The sequence below is a fragment of the Stomoxys calcitrans genome, chromosome 2 (assembly GCF_963082655.1).
Source record: "Stomoxys calcitrans chromosome 2, idStoCalc2.1, whole genome shotgun sequence".
NCBI classification, from domain to species: domain Eukaryota; kingdom Metazoa; phylum Arthropoda; class Insecta; order Diptera; family Muscidae; genus Stomoxys; species Stomoxys calcitrans.
The window spans coordinates 120,346,917-120,366,895 of NC_081553.1; the positions used below are offsets into that span (position 1 = coordinate 120,346,917).

The 19,979-nt window shown below is 37.7% G+C and overlaps 1 protein-coding gene across 3 annotated transcripts in view; it reads right to left on the reverse strand.

Moving 5' to 3' along the window:
* Positions 1 to 704: 704 nt before the first annotated feature.
* LOC106085868 (homeobox protein abdominal-A) overlaps positions 705 to 19,979 on the reverse strand; it is a 109,314-nt gene continuing 90,039 nt past the window's right edge. For 2 of the 3 annotated variants that reach the window (XM_013250312.2, XM_013250310.2), the window contains 2 exons: positions 4,930 to 5,153; positions 705 to 1,322 (listed from right to left, as the gene is read on the reverse strand). In XM_013250312.2, the coding sequence (XP_013105766.2) occupies positions 984 to 1,322; positions 4,930 to 5,153 (563 nt within the window). In that variant the 3' untranslated portion in view covers positions 705 to 983. The remainder of the gene's footprint in view (positions 1,323 to 4,929; positions 5,154 to 19,979) is intronic. The other variant, XM_013250313.2, reaches the window with a different exon arrangement.

Here is a 19,979-nt window from a genome sequence, read left to right on the forward strand (position 1 = left end):
CAGAATACAAAGAGAACAGAGATAAAACAAATGTTAACAAACAAAGAGGATGAACAGGGACTGTGTGTGTGTGTGCACTAGTATGGATATTCCAGATTATTGCGTTTACATTGCAAAGGAGTTCAGATCTGGGAGCATTTTTTTTTAAATAAAACAAAAATATTTAAAATATTTTAAGGGGGAGTTGGGGGTATTCGACATGTACGTATGTAAATGTATATTGATTTGATTGATGTTTACTTTTTTTTCTTTTTTTGATGTTGTATATATAAGTAGTATGTATATAAGTATGTAGGATTACTTTTCTGGGATTTCTTGTTTGCTGTTTATGCATGTATATATATAATATAGTTAAGTATATGGTATATTATTCCTTTTTTTATTTATTATATAAAATGTAAATAGTTTTTTTCCATCTTTATCATATTTTTTTTGTTTTGTTTTTCAATTAAATATTTATAGAGATTTTTGCAAATTTTTTCTTTTGTTTTGTTTTTCTTTAGTTATAAGTTTTTTTTTTTCATATTTCGTTTGTTTCTTACACAACTAAAATTACTATGTAAAGTTTTACGTATTTTGTTGCAACTATTTATCATTAGTTTTTCTTTATCATTCATCATCGTCTCTATCATCTTATTAAAGGTTTTACTCCATGTTTGGGTTTTTTTTTTGTTGTTTTGTTTAAATTATTTATAATTATTATAATATTTATAATTATTATAATATAGTTATATTTATATGTATATATCATTAGAAACTTCTTACATACTTAAGTAGGTTAGGGGGTTTTGGGAGGAGCAGGGAGATTTATTCTTTTTTGTTGTTGTTTTGTTGACTTTGTTTTCTTTTTTAGATTCTGATCTCTGTTGAGGAGATTTTCTGCTTGAGGGGTGGTGAATTAAATGTATGTCTGTTTACTGTGTTGAGGAGAGGGGGGGGAGGGAGGGGATTGGTTAGGGCGAGTTATAAAATAATTAGATGATTTATGAGTTAACTTTACTGACAGCTTTCAGCAGATCATGATTTGACTTATCTAACGCACTCATCATGCCCAAATTACCACCCAAACCACCGCCTACACCAACACCCATGCCTAGGCCAAGTTTGAGATCATTTTGCCCCACAACGGAATGATGCAAATGGCCGGGATTGTGGGCTATGATCGAATGATGATCCTGATGCTGTTGGTGTTGTTGTTGCTGCTGCTGATGGTGTTGCTGCTGTTGGGGCTGTTGCTGTTGGACTTTGTTGTTGTTTTGTTGGGCGGATTTCATGGCTTCTTGGGCTTTCATTTTTTCTTGTTCCTCACGATCGCGGCGTGCCTAAAATTGGTAAAGCAAATAGATTATATATTAATTCATTATTATCTGGAAGCACAATATGAAGCATACAATTAATAGTAACACAAGTAAAAGTGTTGGCAGGAACTAAAAAGGATAATAAGAGGACTTATCAAAGTTGAAAACCTATGTTTTTGAAACACTACAAAAATGTCAATGACACAAATAAAAACGCGTAAAGTTCGGCCGGGCCGTAATTTGGATACCCACCACCTCGGGTAAATATGTAAACCACCTTTCATCAAAATCCGGTGAAAATTGCATTCCTCATGTCCCATAGGAGTTATTTCGAAATATGTTTCGATTTGGACCAAATACTAATAAGTACAAATCATTGTTCAACTGTGTATAGCAAATATTGGTCTTTTTAGCAGATATATCTAAAAATAAATCGATCTGAACCAAATACGACACGTATGTCGAAAAGCCTAATATAAGTCACTGTGTCAAACTTCAGTAAAATCGGATTATAAATGGGCCTTTTATGGGACCAAGACTTAAAATCGAGATATCGGTCTATATGGCAGCTATATCTAAATCTGAACCGATTTGGGACAAGTTGCAGAAAAATGTCGAAGAGCCTTACACAACGCACTGTCCCAAATTTCGGCGAAATCGGACAAAAAATGCGCCTTTTATGGGCCCAAAACCATAAACCGAGAGATCGGTCCATATGGCAGCTCGAATATGGACCGATCTGAGCCAAAATGAAGAAGGACGTCAAAGAGCCTAACACAACTCATTGTCTCAAATTTCAACTATATCGGACAATAAATGAGCCTTTTATGAACCCAAAACCTAAAACCGGCTGATGGTCTATATGGCAGCTATATCCAAATCTGGACCGATCTAGGCCAAATTGACGAAGGATGTTGAAGGGCCTAACACAACTAACTGTCCCAAATTTCAGCAATATCGGATAATAAATGTGGCTTTGATGGGCCAAAGACCCTAAATCGGCGGATAGATCTATTTATATGGGGGCTATATCAAGATATAGTCCGATATAGCCCCTCTTCGAACTTAACCTGCTTATGGACAAAAAAATAATAGTCAGCTCAATGTCTCTATTTTTAAAGACTGTAGCGTGATTTCAACAGACAGATGGACAGACGGACGGACATGTCTAGATAGGTCGGAAATGGATATTTCGATGTGTTGCAAACGGAATGACAAAATGAATATACCCCCATCCTTCGGTGGTGGTTATAAAAATAATAGTTTTACTAAAAATTTACAAAAGTAATGAGGGGATGTGAAGGCCACTATAGCGCAGAGGTTAGTATGTCCGCCGACGACACTGAATGTCGGGTTTCGAATCCTGGTGAGACCATCTGAAAAAATTTTCAGTGGTGGTTTTCCCCTCCTAATGCTGGCGACATTTGTGAGGTACTATGTCATGTAAAACTTCTCTCCAAAGAGGTGTCGCACTGCGGCACGGCGTTCGGACTCGGCTATAAAACGGAGGCCCCTTATCATTGAGCTTAAACTTAAATCGGACTGCACTCATTAATATGTGAGACGTTTACCTCTGTTCCTGAGTGGAATGTTCATGGGCAAAATTAGAATTTGCAATGAGGGGATGTCCTTCTAAATACAAACATTATGATTTTTTACTTTTAAATCTTTTATCTAAAAAAAAAAGGTAATAGCGAAAAAATATGGAGAAAATGGAACATAGTATCCTCCCACTAGGGGCTAATGCAATCAGTTCATATGAGAGCTATATCAATTTATGGACCTTTTCCGATTATACTTGGCATGAATGATGGAAATCATACCAGAAGTCTTTGTTCTAACTTTCAGCCAAATTGAAAGTCGTAAAAGAACACTACCTGCAAATTTTAGCCATTTTGGGTAATAATTTCAGCAAAATCCGATAAGACTTGCTCCCTCTATACCATTGGCGGGCAATTACACGCATACTATTGCACATTTTGTGTACGTGCACAAGAACATAAGCCCAAGGGCTAGGAAATCTTATACGCATTATCACATATGCCCAACACTGCTCTAGAGGCTCAAGAAGTATAATCGGGAGATCGGTTTATATTGGAGCTATATCAGGTTGTGGTCAAACCAAACCATCTCATGGAAATTTCAGCCAAAACGGATAATAATTGAGCTCTAGCGGCTCAAGAAGTCAAGATCCGAGATGGGCTTGTATGGGAGCTGTATCAGATTATGAACCGATTTGAATCATACTTGGCACAGTAGTTCGAGTTAAAACTAAAACATAGGGTGCAAAATTTCAGCCAAATTGGATATGATTTACGCCCTATAGCGGCTCAGAAGTCAATATCCGAGATCGGTTTTAATAGGAGCTATATCAGTTTATGGGACGATTAGTACCATACTTCGCACAGTTTTAAATGGAGAAACCAAAACATCTCATGCAAAATTGCAGCCATATCGGGTAAAAATTGTGCCACCGAAATCGGTTTATATGGGAGCTACATCAGGTTATAAACCGATTTGTGCCATACTTGGCACAGTTTGTATAGCTTCCACCATAGGATAGGGGCATCTGTCGAAAACACGCTAACTTTCGAAGGAGTAAAACTAGCCGCTTGAAATTTTGCACAAATAGTTTTTATTAGTGTCGATTAGGATTGTAAATGGGCCAAATCGGTCCATGTTTTGATATAGCTGACATATAAACCGATCTTGGGTCTTGGCTTCTTAAGCCTCTAGAGGGCGTTTTTCTCGTCCGATTTGACAGAAATTTTGCACGTAATGTTTTGGTAACACTTCCAACAACTGCTCTAAGTATGGTTCAAATCGGACTATATTTTGATATAGCTGCCATATAAACCGATCTTGGGTCTTGATTTCTTGAGCCTCTAGAGGGTGCGTTTCTCGTTCGATTTGACTGAAATTTTGCACGTGGTGGTTTGCTATTACTTCCTACAATTGTGTTATGTATGATTCAAATCGGGTTCATAATCTGGTACAGCTGTCATATAAACCGATCTTCGATCTTGAGCCAATAGAGTGCGCAATTTTTATCCGATTTGGCTGAATTTTTGCAGGAGGTGTTTTGTTTTGACTTCCAATAACTTTGCTAAGTATGGCGCAAATTGGTATAGAACTCATCCGATTTGGCAGAAATTTTGTACAACGGATCCTTTCATGACCTTCATCATACATATCAAATATGGTCTGAATCGGTCTTCAGCCTGATACAGCTCCCCTATAAACCGATCTACCTATTTTACTTTTTGAGCCCCTAAAAGGCCCAATTCTTATTCGATTTCGCTGAAATTTTACACATAGACTGCTTCTGTGGTCTCCAACACTCAATTCAATAAGCATAGCAATTCTTTTGTTTTATCTTTTGTTTGTCTAAAAAGAGATACCGCGCATAGAACTCGACAAATGCGATCAATGGTGGATGGTAAATAAGATTCGGCCCGGCCGAACTTAGCACGCTCTTACTACTGTATTTTTCGCTAGAGTTTCTATCAACTATACATTTCGAATTTCAAGAATTTGAAACCCTAGTTTATATACTATCCTGGATATTGTATTTCATACACATTTCCGTTTCCTTTTGTATTATGGTATGGTATCTCTCATCAACACTTACCTGCTCATTGATCTCTTTGACAGCCCGCAACTCTTTTTTAAGTTTCATGCGACGATTCTGGAACCAGATTTTTATCTGTCGCTCTGTCAAGCACAGCGCATGGGCGATTTCGATTCTTCGTCGTCGTGTTAGGTAATGATTGAAATGGAATTCTTTCTCCAATTCGAGTGTCTGGAAACGTGTATAAGTTTGACGACCGCGACGACGAGGGCAACCATTTGGACCTGAAAGAGAGGCAGAGAAAGAGAAAAAAAAGTTAAAACAAAGGAGAATTAGTGTTGGTTGTATTTATTTTAATTTGTATTTTCTTTCTGTTTTTTTTTTTTGGTAGGTTACTTTTTTGGTTGTCATGACTTCTGCTTGAGAGACAAAAAATATGCAAATTATGGAAGACGGTATTAATTAACATGAGGAGGTAAATTAAAAACAAAAACCGTTGAAAAGAAACAGCAAATGATAATGATGATGATAACAAGATATTTGTGAGACATTGTTGTCGTTTTAATTTATTTAATGTCTAGATTTTATAAAAAGGCAGAGACAGGCACTCGCGCCTATACCCAAAGTCAATCGCTTAAATGTAATGCCTGTGGCAATGCCAACTGCAATTCCCAAATGTCTAAAAAGCCAACAAAATTACGCATTATCAGACCCTTAAAAGGGGGTAATAATATTTTGTTATGCTTTTGCTTAAATTAAATAAACACAAAGATTTTTCCCAGCCCAGCGGGTTCGTTTAGACAAGCCTTTTGTATAAAGTATGAATTTCTTTGGGAAATAATGAAAAACGAAACATCTCTTTAAGTCAGCTGGCTTCCTTCTCACTGCACTCACTCACTCAGTGTGTGAGCAGCGAACACCTTTTGTTTGATGTTTTCAGCAAGTGCTGCCTGGACTTTTGCGTTTTTTCCCCCGGCAGGCTGGTTAGAAGACTTCCAGCATTGATTTCGTCTGCCACCATGGCATAAAAAGGGTAAAAATTCATTTCCCATTTCTTTGCATCTTGAACAATCAGTCGTCATGCAATTGACGTTGAAACAACATGACGTGCCTAGCCGTATGGCCCAGCGGGTTTCCGCGTCGGCTTCAGGGAGAAGCAGTAATGGGCCAAACGTTTAGTCTTATGCTTGTAAATCTTACAATTGTTTTAATTTTAGGTAGTTTTTTTTGCGCTATGCGTGCAAAAAACTTTGCCATTTTTTAAGAAATTTTCAGTCACAGGTAGCATTGTGCACATTACTTCTGGCTCTTGCATGCGCCTTGTTGGTGGTTTCTGCTGTTTTTGTTTATGGCACCCTTTTGGCTTTGTTTGGCAAAATTCTATTTTTTCTCTATTTTTTTGACGAACAACTTATCAGCTTGAAATTTTTGAGTTTTTTCAGATTTTTTTTATGGTTTTCCATTTTCCCAAATGCAATTGGGAACAGGTAAATCTTGGCGGGATAGTTGTTTTGCAATTTTTTAGCTTTGTTTTGATGTTTTTCCAAAAATATTTGGGTAGCAGGCATGAAATTTAGATTTAGAGCTAACTGAATTGTGACTACTGGGTCTTCAGAATGTTTTGTCTGATAGCATTAGTCAAGGCCCAAAATATTTTAGGGCTAATTGGGTTAACTGAAGATAAACTGATTTTATCTTTGTGAATAATTCAAAATCTAATGGTGTAATCAGTTCAAAATAAAACTGATTTTGCGGGCAATGTTTATTTTTCAAAATTAATTTCCAACTATTTCCAAAAAATGAGATTTAAAAACTATTGACCCTCAACGGATAAGTTACATAAAAAACGCGATATAAATTCAAAAATTTGCAATTTTTAATTAAAAATTAATTGATCCACTTAATAATTTACATGACTTGTTTTAATTTGCCCATTTACAATCTCCAAAGACCTACAACAATATTAAGCATCTGTGCAAAATTTCATGCGGCTAGCTTTACGCATTCGACCAAAAATGCAAATTTTGCCCATGAACATTCCACTAAGGACAAGGAACAAACTTCTCACATATAAATTAGAGCAGCCCGACTAAAGTTTTAAGCTCAATGATAAGGGACCTTCTTTTTAAAGACGAGTCCGAACGGCGTGCCGCAGTGCGACACCTCTTTGGAGAGAAGTTTTACATGGCATAGTACCTCACAAATGTTGCCAGCACTAGAAGGGGCAAACCACCGTTGAAAAAAATTTGTTTGATGGTCTCGCCAGGATTCGAACCCAGGTGTTCAGCATCATAGGCGGACATGCTAACCCCTGCGCTACTGTAGTCTCCGCTAACATTCTTGCAAATTATTGAGTTTTATTATCAAAATGCGTGCTCTGTTAAGTTCATCACGGGCTTCTTCCATTGAGCGACGAAGCTTAGTTTTGGCTCAATGGGTTTTGGAATGAAGAAGGAAGACTTAGATAAAATTATGCCCTTCAACTAAATTTATTTTTTCAAAATATTCTTTGCGGAATCCATGATGGTGGTTACCCCAGATTCGGCACGGCAAAACTCAGTATGTTTTTACAAATGTTGCCTTCATTAGGAGGGGAAACCCACCGTTGAATTTTTTTTTTTTTTGATGGTCTCGCCAGTACTCGAACCCAGGCGTTCAGCGTCATAGGCGGGCATGCTAACCTCTGCGCTATGGTGGCCTTCACGCGTTCGACCGCTATCGTGATTTCGACAGACGGACAGACGAACATGGCTAAATCGACTCAGAGCGTTGAGACGATCAAGAATATGTATACTTTATGGGGTCTTAGACGAATATTTCGAGGTGTTACCAACGGAATGACTAGATTAGTATTCCCCCATCCAATGGTGGTTGGTATAAAAAGTTTTAGAAGTCAAAACCAGTCCCTCATTTTTTAGCTTATTTTGTTAAAAATTTGGTAGATGCCGAGTCTATCAAATAAGCCGGACTGAAGAGAAACATTTTGACGCTGTTGCTGAAGTCCCTTGGAAACGATTTTAGGCCCATATTTATAGACTTGAAGGTGTAAGGAGAACTTCAGTGGGTCACAACACACATACCTCAAGTATAGGTCGATGGAGACGGGCCCATGCCAAGTTTTGGGAAAAGCCGATACTTTTCTCCAACCGATGAAATACGCCATGGCGTCCTCTCAGTTATGGAACGGTCATACGACATGGCGTTCATTCAGATATCGAATGGTCTTTTACGAATAAGGATACTGAATCGTTAGTCGGCGCTCTGGACCGTATAGGGGTTCACCCATATATCTCCCAATGGGAGTGGTCGGAAGGCTGGTGAAATGGAGTGGTCGGAAGGCTGGTGACAAGAAGAAAGCCTCATTAAACAAATGTGCAAATGATGTCCTGCTATAGATACGAGTCATATTCCTGTCAGCGAACAGCGAGTGAATGGAGAGTTCACTGACGATACTGATACTATCGACAAGGGATACAAAGGATGGTTTGACGATTAACCCAAGAAATACGAGGAGGCGAAATTCTTAAGCCTATTTTATGATTCGGAACTGTCTTAGATAATATATGTAAATGCAAATTTGCCCATTCCTTTAAGAAAAAGAAGCCAAACATCTTACATATCAATGAGGGCTGTCCAATGCAAGATATAAGGGAATCCGAACGGCGTGCCCAAGGGCGACCTCTCTTTGAGGAGGAACTTTTTTAAGGTTAAATGCCTCACAAATGTCGCCAGCATTTATGAGACATTCACCGCTGGCAAGTTTTTTGACGTTCTCACCAGAATTTTAAACCAGACGACCAGCGTCATTAGAGGATATTATTACCACATTGCCAAAGTGGCCTCCTGGAAGAGGAATGCGGAGGAAAAACGACCAATGGCACTATTCGCCTTTTGACTCTGCAGAAGGTTGTTCGGAAGGAAGTGGGTAGTTGACCCAAAGATGATTTACTGGTTATACATAGCGATTATAAGACCCCTACTAACATATGGGACACTGGTATACTGGAAGGCTGAAATGAGCAAGACTGGTACCAATAAGTTCCAGAAGGTGCAAAGACTGGTCTGCGTCGGGATCATGGGAGCTTGAGATCCACGCGCAGGGAAGTTGACTCCGGGTTCATGACTTGGATTCCTGGAAAGCTGGCGAATATGCATGTAAGGGCTCGTCATGGTTATGAAAAGGGCGCGTGAGCAAACACTGAAATGGTTTTTGTCGTAATTTTAAAGATTTGAACCAAAGATCACGAACTTATTTCTCGTAAGAGAAACAACCAAAAGTTTTCTGGTTTATATATTTTTCCGTTAAATTTTTCCAATCAATTTTGAAAAACAAAAATAAATTTTGAACTCCAATTATTTTTTTATGATTAAAAACTTTTAAGGTAGAAACTTCCAAATATTTAATAAAAAGTTTTTATATAGGTAGTAAATTGTTAACATTTTGCGCATAATAATTCCCATATTATATAAAAATCGGCCACATTTATACAAAAAAAAACTCCTACGAACTCCTTTCGCAATTTGCATAGTTATATGGTGTAATTTACATGACCATATCCTTTGTTCCTTATTTCCCACCATTATTTTTTGTGTAACAGCACCGTACAGGAAGTTTCCATGTCTAACACGCCATGCACATACACCATCATTACAATAATAAATCATTCGAGTACATCCCTAATACACCTCATGGCCTCCTTTTGCGATGGTTTGCCGAAGTGATTAATTGGTTTGTACGAGGCCGGCGGCATACCTTTAACGGATACGATAGAGTATAACGAAATTTATGTATATAGTGCTAGACTCTTCTAATCTTACAAATAACAATTATGGCATCCAATATGGCTGTCGAAATAACGGCAACAGCCAGACGACAACAACAAGAAGGTGAAAGGCATGCGGTAGCACACAGGTAAACAAGAGCAGCAAATGTTAATTCACATTTGTTATAACGTTATAACCGACATAAACAAAACAAAAAACTCAATCTCTTGTATGAGTGCATATTGCAAAATGTTGAGAGAAAGAGAGAGAGAGAGAGACAAAGAGCATAAGCAATACCGAGAGCGGGTGTCTTTTAAAAGGAGTGTAAGTTTTATCCAATGTATGTTGGCAAAGGTGAATAACTCAATGGTGTTGGTAAGGTGAAAAGAGTTATTCAGCCTGAGTTGGTTTAGAGATAGAGATGCCAGATTGTGGTATTTTAATGAAATAAAATAAAATACTCAGAAAGGCCAAAGAAAAGTATCAAACTGAATATCAAAGGAAAGAAAAAGATTTTAATGATATATTAAGGCGAGAAATCAGAAAAAATTGGTATAATAATAGTGTTTATTCTAACAAAAAGGGAATAAGGATTAATTTACACCGAAGATATATGATAAACAAGATATAAAACGAGTCAAATTTTTTGAGCGCAATTCAATTGCTCATTACAACGTTAGAGAACAGAGCGATTTAACACTTAGTTTAATAAAATAATTGACAATCATGGTATATTTCTCACACCACTGGAAGTGCGAAACCTGGATTGTTGTTAAATCTTTCCTGTTTGCATTTCTTAAAGAATATTTTGAGATATTTGGAAAATCGTATCATATTTACCCAGTAAAGTTTTTGAATTGCATATTAAAAGGCCTTTCCTTCCCATATTTAATACAAAAAGAAGAAGCTAGCCATGTTGTTAAATGTAATGTAAATTTATTTTCCCCAAAATATCTTTCTATCAAATTTTATTACAACTTTTCTTATGGTTTATAATAGGATTGTGTTTAGAACATTAATCTTACCCCTTTTAAGAAACTGGTCATCACGCCATGCCATGCCATGAAAGGTGCATGTATTTACAATGCAATGATATAAACAAAAGCGTTTTCATAACAAGCAAAGTTTTATATGTTTATTTAACATTATTAATGATTTTCAAATGTTGATGTTGTTTTTGTAAAAATCCCAACAATAACCACAACATGTAATTAATGTTCCCTTTCCTTCTTCCAGAGAATTGACTACATTTCCAAAGAATCGATGTCTATGTAACAACGTCGAAAATTGCCTTTTATTAAAAAAAAACGAGGCTGTCTGCCTGTTTGTCTATCGGTCTAGCAGTAGGCAAATCATATACGAGAAATTCCAACAGCCAACAGCAAGAAGGAAAAAAATTTTCATTCGAAATGTTTAGATTTCATTAAACATGCCATCCGGGAAGTACTCGTCACACTTCCATACCATGCCATGATATTTATAAACAAATCAATTTCGTAAACCTAAAGCAGGAAAACAATTTTTTGATTGAAAAAAAAAATCAAAAAAAGAAACTTAAATATAAATAAAATGTAAGAAAACCCTTAATTTGGCAAGAAGTAGAAAAAAAGCTATGCCAGCAAATCAATATTTTTAAAGAGTTTTTCTGAAGAAAAAAAATGCTGACCAATGCACTTCCCCCAAAAACGAACTGAGGCAAAAACAGAGTAAGCAGCTGGCATGGCTCTAGCAGTGACAAATCAATAAAGCGAAAAAAGGTATTTTCAAAAGGAATTTCGACATGTTATTGTATATTAGGGTGTAACCGAGAAAACAATCTTATAAGCTTTTTGGGGCCTGTATTCGAGGTTAGTCCACTGGCTCTACAGGAGCGTGATAAGACCAATACTTACTTACGCCTCAATAGTTTGGTGGAATGCTATGGAGAAAAAGTGCAATATAAGGACCATACAACAGGTTCAGAGAACATGTTGTCTTGGCATATGCGGAGTGATGAGAGCCACGGCCACAAGGGCACTGGAGATTATTCTAGATATCCGACCTATTGACATACAGATTAAGTGTGAGACAGCCACTGCGGCTATGAGACTCAAGTCGATGGGTGAATGGATTGAGGATGGGAGCAGTCCATACCATCCCGGTATAATCGAGGCGACGATAAGAAACCTGGAAGGAAGGGAAGGAAGGCTCCAAAATTGGATATCAAATTCGTTTTCTACTCTCAAATACCTTTCATTAGAGTACCATATTGTATGGTCAAATCACCTATTTGACGTACTTTTTAGGAGAAAAAGCGCCTCCTGGTCTTGTACGCAAATTTTAATGTCATATTCGTTATCTACTCCTAAATACCTTTCATTTGAGTTTCATATAGCCTTGGTCGGCTCATATGCCCATTTGGGGGTATGTGGGGGTGGGGCGACCTCCCATTACTTGGACCTAATTTTATATGCCATATTTGTAACCTTACCGAATACTTTTCATTTGAGTCCCATATTGATAGGAACGTCGAATATATCTGCTTAGATAAGTTTTGCGTTGGGGCGGTCCGCTGGTACTTGGACCAAAATTTGAATACCATATTCGTTTTTGGTCTCCAATACCTTTCATTTGATACCCTTATTGTGCCCATCGGACCACTTTCGGATATAGTTGGCGTTTTTCGAGAAAAGGGGAGGGTCTGCCTCCACCCGATATCGAAAAAATAAATAGCCTATGTTTCCTTCCAGACAAACGTACACAATCTATGAAAATTTTAAGAAAATCGGTTCAGCCAAGTATCATATAGTCTTAACGGGTCTAATGGCGTTTTTGAGAGGTGGTGTGACCCCCTATACTTCGATTTGATTTTGTATGTCAGATTCGAAATCTTCTCCCGAATACCTTTTATTTGAGCCCCACATTGAAATTAACGTCCAATATGTCTGTTGGGGGTAGTTTTAGGGTTGAGGCGGCTCGATGGGCACTTAGACTCAAAATTTAATACTATATTCGTATTCTACTCTTCAATACCTTACATTTGATGCCTATAATGTCCCGATCGGTCTACTTTTGATGTTGAGTTGTATTTTTGGCATAAGGGGAAGAATCCGTCCCCCTTCCAATACCGAAAAATTATATAGCCTATGTTTCCTTCAAGACCAACCTTTCCTGATCCTCATGTCATATTAAGTCGATCTAGACATGTCCGTCCGTCTCTCTGTCGAAAGCACGCTAACTTTCGAAGGGGTAAAGCTAGCCATGTTTTTAAATCGGTCCATGTTTTGATATAGCTGCCATATAAACCGATCTTGGGTCTTGACTTCTTGTGCCTCTAGAGGGCGCAATTTTTATCCGATTGGAATGAAATTCTGCACGACGTGTTTTTTTTTGTAATGATATCCCACAACTGTACCAAGTATGGTTCAAATCGGATGATAACCTGATATAGCTGCCATATAAACCGATCTTGGGTCTTGACTTCTTGAGCCTATAGAGGGCGCAAATCTTATGCGATTGGAGTGAAATTTTTCATGACATGTTTTGTTATGATATCCAACAACTGTGCTAAGTATGGTTCAAATCGGTCCAAACTGATATAGCTGTCATAGAAACCGATCTTGGATCTTGACTTCTTGAGCTTCTAGTGGACGCAATTCCTATCCGATTTGTCTGAAATTTTGAATGATGTATTTTATTATGATTTTTAACAACTGTGCCAAATAGGGTTCAAAGCGGTTAATAACCTGATATAGCTGCCATATAAACCGATCTGGGATCTTGAGTTCTTGAGCCTCTAGAGGTCGCAATTATTATCCGATTTAGTTGAAATTGTGTACGACGGATCCTCTCATCAATCATCAACATACGTGTTTATTATGGTCTTAATCGGTCTATAGCCTGATACAGCTACCATATAAATCGATTTCTTTATTTTACTTCTGGAGCCTCCAAAGGGCGCAATTGTGGTCCGAACCGGTCCATATCTTAATATCGGTCTAATAGCAGAGCAAATTTTTTCTTTTATTCTTTTTTTTTTGCCTAAGAAGAGTTGCCGGGAAAAGAACTCGACAAGTGCGATCCATGGTGGAATGTATATAAAATTCGGCCCGGCCGAACTTAGCACGCTTTTACTTGTTGAGTCTATATGGAACAAACAAACACAAATTGAATTTTATATATAAATTATACATTTTTGGAGCGTACAACAATCCGATTGCCAGCTTAGGTGTATATCTATAGTGCCAGCTTAGGTGTATATATATAATATTTTGCAATATATGATTCACGTTTTTTGCACTTTGTGTATAGTATTCAAAAGACATGAAATTCATTTATTGTCAACCATATCCGCCAAAAAAAAAAAAAAGAAATATACAATGACCACAATGTACAGACGCAATAAATGTTAGTTTTATTGGTCATTTTGAAAGATTTTCGATTCCACGGAACATTGCTGAAATCCTCTCTCTCTCTCTCTGCCGCATTCAAAAAACCAAAAGATGTTTGCAGATACTTAGGGACCTTTTTATACTCTCTGAGATATAAACTTTCATAGAATGAGAAAAATCTTTCTTGTTTTTGCAATTCAAAGTGAGTTTTATGATACCATGCTCACCATATTCACCGACCTTTGGCTGGTTAAGGTTCTTGGAGGGCGTAGGAGGGGATGCTTTTGTGTTGAACCACATACATAGCAATGACGACGGCGACGACGACGACGACTATGACGCGAAGCTCACTTTGGTACATTGTAATAAAAAATTGTTTATCATTTCATTAATATAATTTATGTTATTATGTGACTGGGTAAATGTTCGCCGGCCCGAACAACAACAAAAAAAACTCTAAATATTTTTTTCTGTTTTCTTCTCTGTTTTTGTGCTGACTCTTGGATTTTTTTTTTTTGCCTTGCCTTTTGTTAAGGTTTTTGTATGTGGTATTTTTTCGCTTTTTTGTCTTTGGTTTTTTTTTCTTTGAATAGCATTAATTCGAATAGGTTTTAATATTTGGCAGTTATGGCCTCATAAGTAAGAATTTAAAATGTATGCGTGCGTTATGTTATTTTTTCTGCTCAGCTTTAAGTCTCATCTGTAGCTATGCCCCATTCATGAAAGGCAATGACTTGGCGCTACACTGTGTATGTGTGTGGGTATTATAGCTCTATATATAGCGGTTGGTTATGGCTCGATATTTGTTCCACTTAAAATGACTTTACTTCCGCTCATTTTCGAATCGTCAGAGTTTTTGTCTCTTGCCGTTGTTTTTTTTTTGTAGAAAAATTTATTTCAGCAATTACATTTAAATATTGTTTTTTATTATTTATAACTAGCAATAATTTGTTTAACGGCCGATTTAACACTTTTTTCTTCTTGCTTTATGCAAAAAAGTCAACAAAACAAAAGCAAAAAGAGAAGAGAAGAAAGAAAAGAAACCAAAACAAACTAAGCATTTTTGTTTAAAAAAAAAAAAGAAATAATAGTTTAATTTAATGATTATTAAGTCATAACAAGTAGTGCTGGTAGTGGTGTTGTTAGTTCCTGTCATACATGCCCAACTTATTGCTTGATTTGGTCTGTTGTTGGGGTTTTTTGTGTGTTTTGTGGACAAATGTACATATTTGCTGACTATGGCAGTGATGATTATCATCATGAGGGCCTCACTCATATTTGTTGTAGTAAACTTTGGTTTTTTTTCGGCCACCAGACTTGTTTACTGGTGTGATAGTAAATTATTTTTATGGCCTCTATAAATGTTTTTATTTCACTTTATGGACTTTTTAATGTTCATTTAATTCTTTGTTTCACTTAAGTCTCTTAAACCTTATCAACCCAGTCAAATCACACCGGCGACACAACAACAAATTATGTTTCGTTGCTGCGTTTATTTATTTACTTTTTTTTATTATTTTATAAGTACTGTTTTAATGACCATAAGACAACACCTTGGTTATGATGTTGGGGTTTTCAGCTGAGACTCTATTTGTTGCTTGGTTTCATTTCACTTTTGCAGCTCGTGGTCACTTATGCGGTAGTGTGGTTCGTTGTTCCACTTCTCTGCAGGGGGTGTGAAAAAACGCACCTAATTAATCATTAGATCATGATTCGGAATAGGCCATTAAATTTATGGAGTTGTGCCGCGCAGCATAAGCACTAATTGGGAATAACTAATTATCAAAAGGTGTTGGATATGGAATCAAAGTGAAAAAATGTGTTAATTTTATGGTGTTCAAGGGGGCAAAATAAAATCAATACAGTGTGCATAATGAATTTTTTGAAAGCAGTAATAAGAAAGTCTGCATATCAAATACAATGACTATATTTATACCCTACGCTAGAAAGAGGGGGTTTTCATATTTACTCATTAGTTTGTAACACCTTGAAATTTATCAAAATCTATAAAAACCTTACAAACAGTCTAGCGGTGTCAGTCCGTCTATTAAAAGAGCAATATCTTCAAAATAAAACAAGTAAGAGTGTGCTAAGTTCGGCCGGGCCGAATCTTATGTACCCTCCAACATGGATAGCATTTGTCGAGTTCTTTGCGCGGTATCTCTTTTTAGGCAAACAAGGAAAAATGAATAAGAACTTTTATGCTATTGGACCTATATCAAGTTTATGTCCGATTCGTACCATAAATGAATTGAATCCTGAACATTGTAGAAGTCATTGTGTAATATTTCAGTCCATTCGCATAAGATTTGTTCCTTGAAGGGGCTCAAAAAGCTAAATCGGGGCATCGGTTTATATGGGAACTGTATCAAGCCATAGATCGATTCAGACCATATTAGACACGTATGTTGAAGTTTATGGGAGAAGCCATTGTAAAATCGAATGTGATTTGCGCCCTCTGGAGGCTCAAGAAGTCAAGACCCGAGAACGTTTTATATGGCAGTTATACCAGGTTATAAACCGATTTAAACCATATTTAGCACAGTTGTTGAAAACTATACCAAAGCATCACGTGCATAATTTCAGTCAAATCGGAAAAGAATCTAGAGGTTCAAGAAGTTCAGACCCAAGATCGGTTTATATGGCAGCTATATCAACTATACTCTCCACCATCATATGGTGGAGGGTATAAAAAAAACATTTAGATCAAATTTTACACAAATATTCTGTCACAAATTAAACAAATACAAATTTTGCCCATGACCTGGGGCAAACGTCTATCATATCAATGAGTGTAGTCCGATTCAAGTTTAAACTCAATGATAAGCCGAGTCCGAACGGAGTGCCGCAGTGCGACTTCTTTTTGGAGAGAAGTTTTACATGGCATAGTACCCACAAATGTTGCCAGCATTACGAGGGGAATGGCAGCGCTGAAAATTTTTTTCTGATGGTCTCGCCAGGATTCGAACCCATGCGTTCAGCGTCACAGGCGGCAAGCAAACCTCTGCGCTACGGTGGCCTCTGTTAGCGAACCAAAAAAAAAAGTTTATTAAATATTTGTCCTTGATCGAAGGATTTTGGTAATGTTTGCAAGCCAAATAAGCTTATCCTCGAATAACGATGCTATATACCAATGGACGGAGGCCAACGTAGCGCAGAGGTAAGCATTTCCGCCTATAACGCTGAATGCCTGGGTTCGAGTACTGGCAAGAATATCAGAAAATTATTTAACGTAGGCTATGCCCTAATGCTGGCGATAATTGTAAGGTACTATGAGATGAATAGAAACCTTGTAAAAACTTCTCCCCAAAGAGGTGTCGCACTGCGTCACTCTGTGCGAACTCGGCTATAAAAAGGAGGCCCCTTATCGTTGCGCTTAAACTTGAATCGGACAGCACTCATTAATATGTGAGAAGTTTGCCTCTGTTTCTTAATATAATGTTCATGGGTAAATTTGCTTGAATATGGACGCAACCTACCGACTGATTCTCATTTTACTTTACAGATGACTCTCAATATCTCATTTTTGAATGATTCAATCATAAACTTAACGTCATTACTTTTCAAATTTATTCAATTAAAGATAATCCTATTTCCAAGGAATTTCCGATTCTTGTCCTAAAGTCAATGAACTTGCCAAGCATTATATAGCACCCGCGTCCTATAAACCTCTATATATGCTTGATACAGCCGGTAAACTACTCGAAAGACTCATACAGCCCAGGCTGGAAGAAGCTATAAATATAGGAGGAGGGTTATCCGCAAGACAGCACGGCTTCCGCGCAGGAATATCAACCATCGGCGCACTAAAACATGTTGTCGATAAGGTTCTGCGTGTTCAAGAAAAAAAAAAAAAAACAACACGGGACACCAATCATATTTTTGATTAGAAGAAAGGTACTCAAGAGCTACCTTAGAGATAGAACTTTGGTCTACGACACGAGCTCTGGAACGAAGAGGTTACAGATAAAATCAGGAGCAGCTAAGGGGTCCAACCTGAGTCCGGATCTATGGAACATCAGCTACGATGACATTAGACGGCTAATCCGCCTGGAAAAAGACATGCTAGTCAACACGTTGTCATCACGACAAAGAAGGCGGTAAATTACCTCGGAATTCGACTGGGTTCCAAATTGACGTTCGGTCTGCAGATGAATTTCTGTTTAAAAACTGATCGAAATCACCGCTCAACTGAGCAGGTTTATGACGAACAAAGGATGGAAGCTTGCAACAGCATCCTCTTATACGGGTGCGAAATCTGGACAGACAACTGATAAGTGTTCAGCGAACCGCTGCCCTCCTAATAGACCGTTTCGGCTGTTGCGGTGCAGATAATAGCAGGAATGGCACCGCTCGACCTCCAGGATGAGGAACGCTCTACCCTTTTCAAGGCGAGAGTGAACAATAGTGAACCTACGCAAGACTACAGAAATGAATTAAGAGAAGAGACTACACGAAAGTGGCAGATACGGTGGGAAAACGATACATAGGGAGATGGACCTCGAAACTGACCCAAAATATCAAGAAATATGTATATTGGGGACATGGTGATGTATACTATTACATAACGCAAATGGTGTCCGGACACGGATATTTTAGGAAATATTTGCACAAAATGAGGAAGTGCAGCACTCATTATTGCCTCTACGGAGCAGAAGAACATCTGGATGACGCTGAACATACTTTTCTCCACTGCACACGATGAGAGGAACCAGAAAACTTAAGTCGGGAGATCGGTCTTTACGACAGCTATATTCAACTAGAGATCGATCAGGACCATATATGTAACGGAAATCGTTGAATAAATGTAACGTTTATAGGCCCAAAAATTTATGTTGGTATTTATGGCAGCTATATCCCAATAACGCCTAATCTAGACCATACTCGACACGAACGTTGAGGGGGCTAACAAAAATCATGATGTCAAATTCAGCGGAATCGGGCAATAAATGCGCCTTTTATGGTCCCAAGAACTTAAATTTGGAGATTGGTATATATGACAGCTATATACAATCATAGCGCAATTTGGACCATACTCGGTATAAAAGTTAAGGGACTTAACACAACTCGTTGTTTCAAATTATAGCGAAACCGGATAATAAGTGCGCTCTTTGCGTCCAGAATGACAAAATGAATATACCCCCTCCTTCGGTGGTGAGTATAAAAAGTGATTTACTCCAGTGAAATATGGTTCGATGGTCCGCACCAAAATCGGCACGGACATTAAGAAGCCTAACACCACTGATTGCGCCTAATTTCATATCGAGTAATAAATGTGTCTTTTATGGGTCTAAAATTGGTATGCACGACAGCTATATTGAAATGGATCGATATGAACCATTTTCGGATGTATGTTGGGAGCCACCGTAGCGCAGAGGTCCGCCTATGACGCTGAACGCCTGGGTTCGAACCCTGGCAAGACCATCAGAAAAAATTTTCAGCTTTGGTTTTCCCCTCCTAATGCTGGCAACATTTGTGAGGTACTATGCCATGTAAAACTTCTCTCGAATGAGATGTCGCACTGCTGCACGCCGTTTGGACTCGGATATAAAAAGGAGGCACCTTTTTATTGAGCTTAAAACTTGAATCGGACTGTACTCATGTGAGAAGTTTGCCCCTGTTCTGTAGTGGAATGTTCATGGGCAAAATTTGCATTTGCATTTGTCGGGAGCCTATTTGATGAAAAATACGCTTCTGATAATCTCAAGAACTCTTATCGAGAAATCGGAAATTGGATTCAAAATGCGCTTTTGATTATCTCAAAAACTCTTATCGAGAAATTGGGCTATAGGGGAGATGTATCATGATATAGTCTGATAAGTCTGTCTTATCCAAGGGATTTTTCACAACTTCCAACTCAATATCTCTATTTTTGGCTATAGTACATACTTATTCCGTCAGTATATATTTATTCCGTCATTCTCTTTAAAACCCATCAAAATTATGATGTGAGACGCTATAAAAATCATGGATTAG